Source organism: Dipodomys merriami, unplaced genomic scaffold (genome assembly GCF_024711535.1).
Source record: "Dipodomys merriami isolate MVZ:Mamm:240054 unplaced genomic scaffold, mDipMer1.0.p SCAF_5, whole genome shotgun sequence".
Lineage (NCBI taxonomy): Eukaryota > Metazoa > Chordata > Mammalia > Rodentia > Heteromyidae > Dipodomys > Dipodomys merriami.
Genome location: NW_027206068.1, coordinates 59,695,691 through 59,708,792, shown reverse-complemented (window position 1 = coordinate 59,708,792; position 13,102 = coordinate 59,695,691). Strand labels below are relative to the sequence as shown.

Below are 13,102 nucleotides of genomic sequence, written 5' to 3'. Positions count from 1 at the left end.
AATACAGGCATGAGCCACTGGCACCCATCACAGTTAATGATCTTAAAAGTATAATTTTTTTTCTTAATGTATTTCTTTTTGTTTTTGTTTTTTTTTGTATCCGGTCGTGGGGCCTGAACTCTGGGCCTGGGCGCTGTCCCTCAGCTCTTCAGCTCAAGGCTAGTGCTCTACCACTTGAGCCACAATGCCACTTCCGGCTTTTTTCTTTTTGCTTATGTGGTGCTGAGGAATCAAACCCAGGGCCTCATCCATGCAAGGCAAGTGCTCTACCTCTGAGCCACCTTCCCAGCCCTTAATGTATTTTTTTTCCCTAGCTCATATTAAATTTTTCTGCCTACTCCTGCAGCATTGTGCTCCTCCTATGGGTTTATCCTGAACATGCCATATTACTACCTAGGAAGCTGTATATTATTTACAACTTTTGGGGCTATTTTAAAGTACTGACCCTGGAAATTTCAATGATAAAATTCTTACCCAATTAGAAGTACCTGTATTCTTGATAATGGATGACTAGGTTAATCTGCCTATTAGAAACCTGTCCCCATATTTATTTAATTACACTTTTCCTGCAGTAGCGATGGAGACTGGTTCTAAATCATGGCAGAACAAAAAAATCTGTAGGTACTCAGTTCCTTGTGTAAAATGGCACAGAACTTTCGTATAACCTACACACCTCCCGTATGCTTTAAACCATCTCTACATGATTTACAATGCCTAATACAATGTAATAGCTATTAAAATATAGTGGTTAGGGAATGACAAGGGGAAAAAGGCTGTGCATGTTCATTATAGACACACTTGTTTTTTTCCAAATGAAACCCTGGATATGGAAGTTGGACTGTATTTTCCCCCTATCTGGCATCAGTTAATTATGTACATTGTGGTATGCAGTTTTTATTTCTGAAACATTTACTGTGTTTTGGAAGATACACCTGACCATCGCTATCAGAGGTGGATAGAGGGTGGGAGGAGTGGGAACACAGAAGAGGGTGTGCTCAGCTCTGATTGGAGGAGACAGATCTCTCTAGGTGACGCTTCAGTTTGGCCTGCCACATGGGTCCCTTTAACTGATGCCATTCATTCCTATAGGGGGCCAAGGTAGTGCCCCAAGAGCTCTAGGAGATAGGATGGTGCTTGCTTTCATTTTAATGAGAGAATATCTAAAGTTTAAAGGCGTACCAACAAAAGATTGAAAGTTACTTTTTTTCGGAATCTACTGTGAGGTGAACTTAAAAAGCTTTTTTTTTTTTTCTTTGTGGTGAAGAGGGCATTTAAACTCATGGTTTGTGCTTGTTAGATAAGTACTATACAACCTGAGTTATACCTCCAGCCCAAAAGCCACTTTTTGCCAATGCAGAAATTTGTTCAGTCTGATTGGCCCTACATCTAATCATAAGAGCCATGCCTTATGGAGATTCTAGAGCAGGAGCCAAGAATTATGCTCATAGCTTTCAGGTTTCCTATGATATTCATGTAATAGAGACCTCTTTTATCCCAGGAGGCAGATGTGCTGTTACCTGATGCCTCCCAGGTGACTTGGAGACAGTGAGATGATGTTAATTTCAGGGTTAAGTAGCTCCTGCCTCATCTTTCAGTCCTCTAATAGGCACTTAATAAGATGTGCTGAATTAAATGTTCTGCTGGAATTTCTCTGCCATTTCATGTGACTATTACTAAGGAGAGAATTGATAAGACCAAAATTCTTAGATTCATTAGAAATGGCGAAGGAAGTAATAAAATTTCATTACACGTATGCTATCATAGTTGCCTCTGACCCTTTATTGCCAAACAGTGCCTGATTCATAGTACTAATAAATAGATACTATTTACTCCTTCATCTGTATCAGGCCAGGACTGTCAGGTTGTTTGTAGAACTCTCTTTGTCTTGTAGCTGGGCCAATGAGAGTTCAGGTCTCACTTCTATATCTATGTGCAGGTTGTGCATTTGCACAGTTTATGACTCAAGAAGCTGCTCAGAAATGCCTTGCAGCTGCTTCTCCAGAGACTGAGGTAAGAAAGATGTCCCCCCCACCCTCCCACCGTCTCACACATAGGAAACTGACTCGTAGGGGCAACATTTGATGTTTCCATGAAGTTTTATTAGTATTGGTAGTAGTAGTAATAATAACAATAAAGCTAACAGTTTTCAAACACTTAGTGTGTGATAGGCATTGAACTTTACAATCATTACCTTACTTAATCACTGTATGAAGTAGTTATTCCTCTTTCTTTTTTTTCTTTTTCTTTTTTAGTTATTCCTGTTTCTTAGGTGAGGAACAGCTCAGTAATGTTTGTGGGATTGGCTTTTTTTTTTTTTTTTTGCCAGTTGTAGGGCTTGAACTCAGGGCCTGGGTGCTTTCTTTGAGCTATTTTGTTCATGGTAGTGCTCTACCACTTTGAGCTACAGCTACACTTCCAGTTTTTGAGTGGTTAATTGGAGATAACAGTTTCCATGGGGACTTTCCTGTCCACATTGGCTTTGAACCATGATCCTCAGACCTTAGACCCCTGAGTAGCTAGGATTACAGATGTGAGCCACTGGCACCCCGCTGCTGACTTAAGTATACAATATGACCTTTGGGGCAGCTACACTAAATATTGTGAGGCTCAGGGATCCACTTGTAGCCAGCCAGGCAGAAACACTCAGGGGCCTGCCTTCCATAGAATAATTGGGATGTGCTGTTTCCCTTTTCTTGGCATGCCTTCTCAGGTTCTGGTTTCTGCTTATATGTACTTGAAGAGAGGGTTGCAATCTGTTACAGGGTGGTGGGCTTAAATTGGACGGCCGGCAGCTCAAGATGGACCTGGCGGTTACCCGAGATGAGGCTGCAAAGCTTCAGAAAAAGAAGGTGAAGAAACCAACTGGGACCCGCAATCTCTATCTGGCCCGAGAAGGCTGTGAGTAGTGGAGGAGATGTGAACCAGACATCTAAGTAGCTGGCCCCATGCCATGACAGTAAATCTAGAAGTTGTATGTTTCAGGTCATGTTTCACATTAAGAAGAATTCCTCCTTAATGGTAATTATATAGTTGTTCCACTGTAGCTTTCACCTATTTGTGGATTATCACCTATTTGTGCTAGTACTGGGGCTTGAACTCTGGCCCTGGGCACTGTCCCTAAGCTTTTTTTGCTCAAGACTGAACTACGACTTGAGCTATAGCTTCATTTCTGTTTTTTTGGTGATTAATTGGAGATAACAAACTCAAGACTTTCCTGTCCAGCCTGGCTTTGAACCTCCATCTTCAAATCTCAGGCTCTCTTGAGTAGTTAGGATTGCAGGAGTGAGCCACTGTTGCCCTAGCTTACCCAGTTTTGTTCTCCTGTGTATGTATATTCATTTACAAGTGCATTTTCTTATTTATGTATTTCTTATTTATTTTGCCAATACCAGGGCTTGGACTTGATCCCACTCTCTCACTTGGCCTTTTTTTTGGGGGGGGGTCCGGTCGTGGGGCCTGAACTCTGGGCCTGGGCGCTGTCCCTCAGTTCTTCAGCTCAAGGCTAGCGCTCTACCACTTGAGCCACAGCACCACTTCTGGCTTTTTTTCTTTTTGCTTTATGTGGTGCTGAGGAATCGAACCCAGGGCCTCATGCATGCAAGGCTGGCGCTCTACCACTGAGCCACCTTCCCAGCCCCATCACTTGGCCTTTTTATTCATGGCTGTTGCCTATAGTCCTTCGTTCTCTTTTTTGCCTGGTTGCCTCTAGACTTTACAGCATTTGTAAGGCTCAGAGACAGGAAGAATTCAAACTTATCTTTGCTTCTTGTCATCATTTTTGATCAGAGGTTTTCTGAAGGAATTGAAAATTGCTTAAAATTACTTTTGTATTATTCATAAATTTAAATGTACACCTCATATCTTTCAGTGTCAGAAATGTAATCAAATTCATTCTAAGTTAAAAACAAAAAATCCTTTTGTCTAGATCACAGTATTTATCTGCTTGTCTCCCTTATAGCTATGCAGTCCCAACTGTTAATGTCAGGTTGTCAGCCTTTGATCCTAAGCGGCCATCTTGATAGTTCTGTCGGTACTGGGGAGCCACTAAGTTTCAGGGTGAGGTTATTAGCTGGAACATACTATATTCCAAAGGCCTAAATTATACTTAACTTCACAATGTCCTTCTCATGTTTCTAACTTTGGTTATGTATTATCAAGCTTCTTTGAGGGGAGAGATAAATGAAGTAAAAAAATGTTCAGATTTTTAGTCCTGAAGAAAAGCTTTAAGCCCAGACCTTAGCCTGTAGCCCATTTTTGGATCTAACCAAATGCCACCATGTCTTGGCCAACATAGTCCTCTGGGCTCTGTACAAAGAGTTTGCATCATTCAAATCGCATTCCACTTGTTGCTCAGTGAAAATTCCCTTGGTGATGTCTTGGCCTTTTGCCCTCTTTCTGCAGTGATCCGTGCTGGGACCAAGGCAGCCGAGGGTGTGAGTGCTTCAGATATGGCCAAACGAGAGCGGGTAGGTCGATCAGGCACCAGCCTTTAACTAAGTTCCGCATGGTTGATAAGTCAATCAAAAATAATTGAATGCAACATTTTGCTCACTGGAGAGCTAGGTATAGATTGCCAATCCTATTTATATTCTTATTATAAATGAAAGAGCAAATAGCCCTACATTATTCACAGTATGGTAGAAGCATTCAGCACCATTATAAGAACTGGGTATTACTCTTTTTTTCTCCTCTAATACCGGCAGTAAACATTTGTTCAGTAGTGTGCTGGTAAGTCACACAGACACAAGAGGTTGGGATTGTGTATAATTATTGGTATAAATGTAGAAGAATATAAAAAAGCTCAGTATGGGCTGGAATTATTAGGATAGGGAAGAGATGTGAGTTTTGGAGGAAGTAGCTATTACTTGGAGGGAATTGTATTCCCTGATGATAAAAATCATTTGGGTAAAACTCCATGTTCTAGGAGTTTCTACTATAAACTGATACTGTTAAAATTCCTTTACTGCTTGGTAATGTCACTTCTCAGTAATTGTTACTTTTGCCCAAGTAGATTACTTAAACAAACAAACCAGCCCAGAGTGGCAAAGATGTATAACTATTGGCAGAATTAGCTGTAGAGTCTTGAAGTGTCAGATTCTGAGCAGAGGTGAGACTAATGACAGCAATGGTTTTTCCACATACACGGGTTCTTTTTTTCTTTTTTTTAATTGTGAAAATACTGTACAGAGGGGTTACAATTACATGGGCAAGGTAATGAGTACATTTCTTATCAAGCATTGTAGCCTCCTCCTTTGTTTCCCCTTCCCATCCTCCCCCCCAGTCTTTCTCCCCTCTCCCCCCTATACTGGTATTTTCAACCTTTTTGGCACTAAACATCTGGCTATAGTGGTGTTTGGAGAAGCATTTTATGTCCTTTTCTAACCATAGTACAATAATGACGTACTGAATTTTAAAATTAATTTTGCTAGCAAAATGCTCACTTTTACATGTATACATTTTAAATTCACATCAGTCACAGCTTTTCCTGGGAGAAAAATAGTCTGTTGAACTTAGACATGGTAGCCTCTTCAGATATGCCTTCCAGATGTTCATTTCCAGAGTATTTGTTTTGCAATTTGTTGGTACCTTTACCAAACAAGAAGTAGTAGGACTAAGAAGATTTGACAAGAGTATTGAGAGTTTTTTTTTCTGCTTAGTTTTTTAAAACAAATTATGAGAATGTCATCCTACATTTTGTTTCAATGATAGTCACTCTGAGAAACTGGTGTTGGAGGCAGCATAGTTGGGGAGCTCTTCTAAGAGCCAAATGTGCTTCTGTGGTCATGATGTGTTTTTGCCTCAAGGTGGCAGACTTGAGATGACACACCATATTACGAAGTATTCTTTTAATAAGTCCCAGTTCTTTTGGGGAAGAAGCACTAGGTAATTAGTTTAAGTTGGTGGGTAATTGGGGCCTAGGCATCGATGCCAAATTAACCACAGTATTATTTATAAGAATATTTTTGCTGAGCCCCATTTTGAGGTAGTAATACTTTTATATATAATTTCATTTGGCTTCACATCATTGTGGAGAGTCATATTTTGATCTGCAGTTCCTGGGGCTTGAACTTAGGGCCTGGGCACTGTCCCTCAGCTTCTTTTTTTTTTTTTTTTTTTTTTTTGACAGCATAATAGATTATGTTTATTTTAAGTTTCTTTTTGCCCAAGGCTTGGGCCACAGCTCCATTTCTGGCTTTTTGCAAATTGGAGATAAAGAATTTCAAGGGTTTTCCTGCCTGGGCTAGCTTTGAACCATGACCTTAGATCTCAGCTTCCTGAGTACATAGGATTGTAGGTCTGAGTGACCTTCACTCAGTGCAGTTCCATTTTATTGTATATGAAATAATTGAACCTTAAAATTTCATGTTTTTTCTGCACTTAGATTGTGAGAAAGCAGAATAGGTGATTTCCTTCTTTATTCTATGTCTGGTTATAGGATGGAGTCCTGATTCTTTTTGGAGAATTATGAGCCTGCCTTTTAAAAGGATGTATTGAACTGCTAACAATTTATTTTTCCAGTTTGAGCTACTGAAGCATCAGAAACTCAAGAACCAGAATATATTTGTCTCCCAGACAAGGATCTGCCTGCACAATCTTCCAAAGTCTGTGAATGACCAACAGCTCAGGAAGCTGCTACTAGATGCCACTAGAGGGGAGAAAGGGGTGCGCATCAAGGAGGTGAGAGTTGCTCTGCCATTCTGGGCCAGATCAGGCATTTATTTCTGGCTGTGGTGCCAGCATGTCAATAATTTTCTTTTGGACATATCAGAGTGCAAGGCTGAGTTTGAAAGGCTTTTGTTTTTGTTTTTCTTTTGAGATCTGCCTTTCACATCTCAAAGATAACAGGATGTGAAGTAGTCTCTGTCATGAATTTATTTAGCAAGCATTTATTAAGTGTCTGTTGTGTTCTCAGCATTACATTGGGTGCTATACATTTTGTTTCAGAGAAAACAAATGGTGCGATACCAGTTAGGCTCTAACCTGACAATGGTGAGAATCCCTCATGGCCTGGTGAGCACAGGGAGCCATGTACATCTTTGGCAGGTGACTTGGCAAACACTGGGTTTACAACAGGACTTGGTTGACTCTGTGAATAGAGTTCTTTTTTCTGTCACATGGCATCCTTGTGTGTCTCCTTTATACCATCTACTGAAATTGTCTGTGTCAAGTTGTCTTGACCAGACTGAGCAAGCAGTATCTCATTATCTTCAGCTTTTTGTATGATACTCAGTACAAAATAATGTTTCAATTTATGTTTATTAAAAAGTGCTATTGTTGGGGGGTGGAGGGAGGATGGGAAGGGATGGGAAGGGGAAACAAAGGAGGAGGCTACAATACTTGATAAGAAATATACTCATTATCTTGCCCATGTAATTGTGACCCCTCTGTACAGTATTTTCACAATAAAAAATAAATAAAAATTTTAAAAAAAAGTGCTATTGTTACCAGGCACCGGTGACTCACGCCTGTAATCCTAGCTATTCTGGAGGCTGAGATCTGAGGATTATGGTTCAAAGCCAGCCTGGGCACCACAGGCACCATTGGCTCACGCCTATAATCCTAGCTACTTAGGAAGTTTAGATCTGAGGATCACGGTTCAAAGACAGCCCAAGTAAGAAAGTCCATGAGACTCTTATCTCTAATAAACCACCAGAAAAGTAGAAGTGGCACTGTAGCTCAAGAGGTAGAAGTACTCACCTTGAGCTGAAGAGCTGAGGGACAGTGCCCAGGCCCAGAGTTCAAGCCCTACAACCAAAAAAAAAAAAAGTGCTCTTGCTGGTAGTTAAGAGTCTGCTTTCTGAACCTTATTATTCTTACCCCTAAAAACCCTTTGAAAACGTATGCATTGGGCACTGAGGCAATGCCGTGAGAAAACATGAATTTACCAGCACATATTTGACAACACTCTTAGTAAACTGCTTGAGGTATGACTGGTGTAGCTGTCGTTGTGTAATTTTCCTTACTTTTCTTGGTTGGTCATAGGGCTTGAACTCTGGGCCTGGGCGCTGCCCCTGATCTCTTCAGCTCAAGGCTAGCTCTACTCTACCACTTGAGCCACAAAGCTACTTCTAGTTTTCTGGTGGTTTATTGGAGATAAGAGTCCCATGGACTTTCTTACCTGGGCTGTCTTTGAACTGTGATCCTCAGATCTCAACTTCCTAAGTAGCTAGGATTATAGGCGTGAGCCAGTGGTGCCTGTCAGTTGTGTAATTTTTCATATTAGCATCTGCAGTATTCAGTAGATGAGTACCTACTTAAATCCTGTTACAGTTTATAGTATATGTGTTTGATTGTTTTTTTCCTAATTCATTTGTATAAATATTGTGTTGCAGTAAGGTAATGAGCATCTTTAAGACAGGAAGTTACGCATGCTTCTCTTGATTCTTCTGCCATGCAGAGTTAGTCTGAGTATAGAGTGGATACTGAATGTAAACTAGTGTAGCATTCATATGTCCCCCATATTTACACTTCTCCATTATATAGGAAAAGCAGCTTCAGGAGTCAGAGCATATAAGTAATGAATTTAAAAAAAAGATCCCTACCGTATCTCAAGGTCTCAGGATGCTTACCTTACCCAGAGTAAGGATATGGGGAAAATAGCATGCCAGAGTGGCACTGATTCCAAACAGAGAGAACCTGAAACTTCTTCCTGTATAATGAGAAGCTTTATTTATTTATTTTTTCATCAAAGCCATCAGGCTTTCTTCCCTCCTTTTTCCAGGAATTGTATTTAGTGGGACTTTCTTCATCAGAGAGATCTGTAGACAGCTCTCCATTCTTAGGGATAACTTGCTGTGCACTCTAGAGTACTATGTGCCTCTCAGCTTCACAAATTGTGAAGTTCCTCCAAATTTTACTCTTTATGGGCACATTTTTAGGTCTTTGCTGATGGCTATAAACATTTGGAAGGGAAGAAAATATCTAACCTGTTTTGTACTGTCAATAGGAATATCTTAATCAGACATTCATAAGTGGTTTTCTAGTATGTTTTCTGAGGCGGTGGTGCGTTTACTTCATGGAATCTGTCAACACAGTTGATGTCAGACAAGGCTTCTCATTCTTTAATAACTGCTTCTTTTTTGAGGGGGAATAGGGAGCCAGTCGTGGGCTTGAACTCAGGGTCTAGGTGCTATCCTTGAGCTTTTTGCTCAAGGCTAGTGCTCTACCACTTTGAGCCACAGCTCCACTTCCAGTTTTCTGGATATTATTTGAGATAAGAATTTCACACACTTTTCTGCAGGGAATGACTTTGAACCAAGATCCACAAATCTCAGCCTCCTGAGTGGCTAGGATTATATATATATATGAGCCACTGGTGCCCAGCAACTGCTTCTTTATCTGTTTTTCCTCGTAGTGTAGAGTGATGCGAGACCTTAAAGGAACCCAAGGAAAAGTGAAGGGCCAGTCTCTGGGCTATGCCTTTGCAGAGTTCCAGGAGCATGAGCATGCCCTGAGAGCGCTCCGCCATATCAACAATAATCCAGAGATCTTTGGGCCTCAGAAGGTAAGCCTCACCCTTAAGAAGACCTGCTCCCAGTTGTTCCTCTGCAGAAATGTCCAGTGTCCTCTGACATTTGAGTGGTAGAAAGAGTAGCAAGTGGAGAGGATGGGGCTGGGGGAAATGAGTGGTAATCCCAAGTTATAAGTAGCTCTGTAATTTGCTTTCAGAACTGGCCTCATGTTTTCAAAGAGAGATGTAAATGGGGAGGATAGCTCAGCTTATTGTATTCACACATTACAAAGTCTAATAAATGAATTCTCCCTCCCCCCTCCCCCCCATCATAGAGACCAATAGTGGAGTTCTCTCTGGAAGATCGGAGGAAACTTAAAATGAAGGAACTAAGGATCCAGAGAGGCCTGGTATGGAATTTAATTTTTTTTCTTTTCTCTGGCAGTACTAATTTTGAACTCAGAGCCATGGGCCTGTCAGACAGGCATTTTACAACGTGAGCCACATTCCTTTTTGCTCTCATTGTTTTTTCTAATAGAGCCTTTCATTTATGCAGCATGGATCACAGTCCTATTTATGCTTCTTAGGTATCTGGAATGACAGGCATGAGCCACTATGCCCAGCTTTTTATTGATTGACATGAGGTCTCAAACTTTTTGCCCTGGCTGGCATTGGATGATGATTCTCCTGATTTCCACCTCTAAGATTATAAGTATGAGCTACTGCACCCCAATTTATTTATTTATTTATTTATTGTCAGTCATGGGGCTTGAACTTTGGGCCTGGGCGCTGTCCCTCAGCTCTTCAGCTCAAGGAGTGTACTCTACCACTTGAGTCACAGTGCCACTTCTGGTTTTCTGGTGGTTAATTGGAGATAAGAATCTCATGGACTTTGCTGGCTGGGCTGGTTTTGAACCATGATCCTCAGATCTCAGCCTCCTGAGTAGTTAGGATTACAGGCATGAGCCACCAGCGCCCGGCTCAGTTTTTGAAGGACATAATTAAGCTTCTCTTCAGTTTGTGGTTCTACCCAATTAGGGCTTTTCATTCATTACTCTCAGTTCCCTAAGACTCCAAGTGTTAAAGTCTCATGCAGAAACCAGGGGGAAATTCCTTGTTTTACAGCAAAAAATGAAATCAAAGCCTTCAAACAATAAACCCCAAAAGAAGCAAAAAGAATCTGGAAAAGACAAGCAGCAGGAGGCGGCTCAGAATCTCCCATTAGAACAAAACAAGGCTCCCCAAGAGCAGACCAGGAAAGAGGCTTCCACCTCATGGGCAGGATTTCAGACCAAGGCTGAAGTAGAGCAGGTGGAGCTGCCAGATGGGAAGAAGAGAAGAAAGGTCCTGGTGCTCCCCTCACATCGAGGCCCCAAGATTAGGTGAGATTTGGGACGGTTTCATAGAACAGGGAAGTTTTTAAGTGTATCTGTGTTTGCCTCACTTGTTGCCTCTTTGTTGGCATTTGTGTGTGTGATAGGCATGCTTAAGCTGTGCCAATTCTGCATGGGAGATTGGTGCTCAAGTCTGCACCATCCGAGATGTTACTCTTGATCACATCACAGAGTGGCCTCAGAGAAGCTTTCAGTCCACTCTTTTTCTTTGAAGAGCTTCCTCTTCTGCACATGGCTGGCTCTGTCAGCTCAGACCACACACATACGGTGTGACAGATTAGTGCTATGTACTAAAGTAGATCCTTGCAAAATATTTATTAAGTAAATGGAGGTCTCTGTGAGTTCTGTGAGTACATTAATGTTGAGATTGGGTTGTGGGATTCCTTTTAAGAGTGATTGGCCTTAAGAATTGCTGTAGAGAAGAGAGATGCAGATTGGAGGGAGAACTCAGGGTGACACTTACCTGGTCATTTTATTTCAGGTTGCGAGACAAAGGCAAGGTAAAATCCCTCCCTCCTAAGAAGCCAAAACCCCAGGTAAACAAGAGGAAGCAAGAGAAGCAGCAGTTGTCTTCCATGCAGGTGAGTTCTGAAGGACACTGGGTTTGGTGTGGTGTGAGGCCATTGTGGGCCGCCAGCAGTAGCATACCTTAATTGAACACACAGTAAGTCTTCAGATTAAAGAACTGGCAGCTCCTCAGACAAGACCATATCTGTCTTTGGTAGTGTTGTCTTCTTGTACAAGTTGTACCAGAATCATCTTACACACTTCTTTCCTGGTCCTGACAGCCATTATCCCAAAGAGCTTTCATAGAAAATAATGGTCCATTTGGGCGCCAGTGGCTCACGCCTATAATCCTAGCTACTCAGGAGGCTGAGATCTGTGGATTATAGTTCAAAGCCAGCCCAGGCAGGAAAGTCTGTGAGACTAATCTCCAATAAACCACTCAGAAAACTGGAAATGGCACTGAGGCTCAAGTGCTCAAGAGCTCAAGCGCTCGCCTTGAGCTGAAGAGCTGAGAGACGGTACCCAGGCCCAGAGAAAGCACCCAGCCCTACAACTGACCAATAAATAAATAAATAAAAGAGTAAAAGAATCATTAGGTTCCCATTCTCAAGAAATTTGTTTCCAAAAAATTTCTGACTATACCATACTACATTTTGGAGCTTTTGCTGTAAATGCTGTCAAGTATCTTGATGAAGGCAAGGTCAAGTAAGAATGTTCAAACTCTGGGCTGTGTTCAGATGAAGGGGAGCATTTGGGAACAACAGTGTTAGAAGTTTCTGAAACCCCAGACAGCACTTAAGTCAGGTCCTGCTCCCCTTCACTTTCTAATCAATGGATCTTTTTGATCTTTTCTTCCTAAGAATCTCTCTGGAAATCCACCTTTTCCTGGTGAACATGATCTCTGTACCTACTTAATTTCTTTCTTGTGTCGTATGAGGATAAGGTAATATTTAGTGTTTGAAATTACTGACTTATATCTCCTTTCTTTTGTAGGTATCTAGGAAAAAGGCTAAGGGAAATAAGGCAGAAACTCACTTCAACCAATTAGTTGAACAGTACAAGCAGAAATTGTTGGGACCTTCTAAAGGAGCACCTCTAGCAAAGAGGAGCAAATGGTTTGATAGTTGATGATACCAGAAGACTGGGTAAGAAGCCCAGTGTGCATTTCCTCCTGATGTTAGCCCACCCCCGTGTCTCACTGAGAGAAGCAAGGTCCCAGATGGCACCCTCTCTGGAGGCTTTGTGGGCTGTGCACACCTGAACTTTGGTCTCTCCTTGGTGTGTGGTTGATTAGCCACAAAGACATATCCAGAAAAATCTTGCATATTACCTGGATTATTGTATGAAATTGTGTAAATGATTGTTGCCTATTTTTACTGTGCTTCTCCAATGGAATTAAGTGTAAAAAGCATTCTGACTTTTTAAGATGTATATTTTATTAAGTGTCCTCTAAGTGAGAAATTGTGTGGCTTTTTGAATAATAGACTGATTTCTAATAAATGTAAATCCTTTCATTATTCATGAAGCTTTTTTTTTTTTTTGGCAGAACTGAGGTTTGAATTCAAGGCCTCTTGCTTTAGCTATGAACCCTTTTGAATGAGCCTTTTTGACATTCATAACTAACTCAACTACATAGTTCTATGTACTCTAGGAGTTCACAGACTAGAAGTAGAGAAAATGCTTACTAACCTGATCTCTGCAGGCAGGAGACATTGAACTTGAGAACAATTGAGGGCAGTGTGCCTGTCTG

General features: G+C 41.3%; 1 protein-coding gene across 2 annotated transcripts in view; it reads left to right on the top strand.

Annotated features, from left to right (window-relative positions):
- Rbm28 (RNA binding motif protein 28) overlaps window positions 1-12,854 on the top strand; it is a 28,755-nt gene extending 15,901 nt beyond the window's left edge. For both annotated transcript variants that reach the window (XM_069996699.1, XM_069996700.1), the window contains exons 11-19: window positions 1,937-2,010; window positions 2,763-2,898; window positions 4,402-4,466; window positions 6,520-6,678; window positions 9,356-9,505; window positions 9,787-9,861; window positions 10,577-10,833; window positions 11,327-11,426; window positions 12,346-12,854. In XM_069996699.1, the coding sequence (XP_069852800.1) occupies window positions 1,937-2,010; window positions 2,763-2,898; window positions 4,402-4,466; window positions 6,520-6,678; window positions 9,356-9,505; window positions 9,787-9,861; window positions 10,577-10,833; window positions 11,327-11,426; window positions 12,346-12,480 (1,151 nt within the window). In that variant the 3' untranslated portion in view covers window positions 12,481-12,854. The remainder of the gene's footprint in view (window positions 1-1,936; window positions 2,011-2,762; window positions 2,899-4,401; window positions 4,467-6,519; window positions 6,679-9,355; window positions 9,506-9,786; window positions 9,862-10,576; window positions 10,834-11,326; window positions 11,427-12,345) is intronic.
- The last annotated feature ends 248 nt before the right edge of the window (window positions 12,855-13,102 follow it).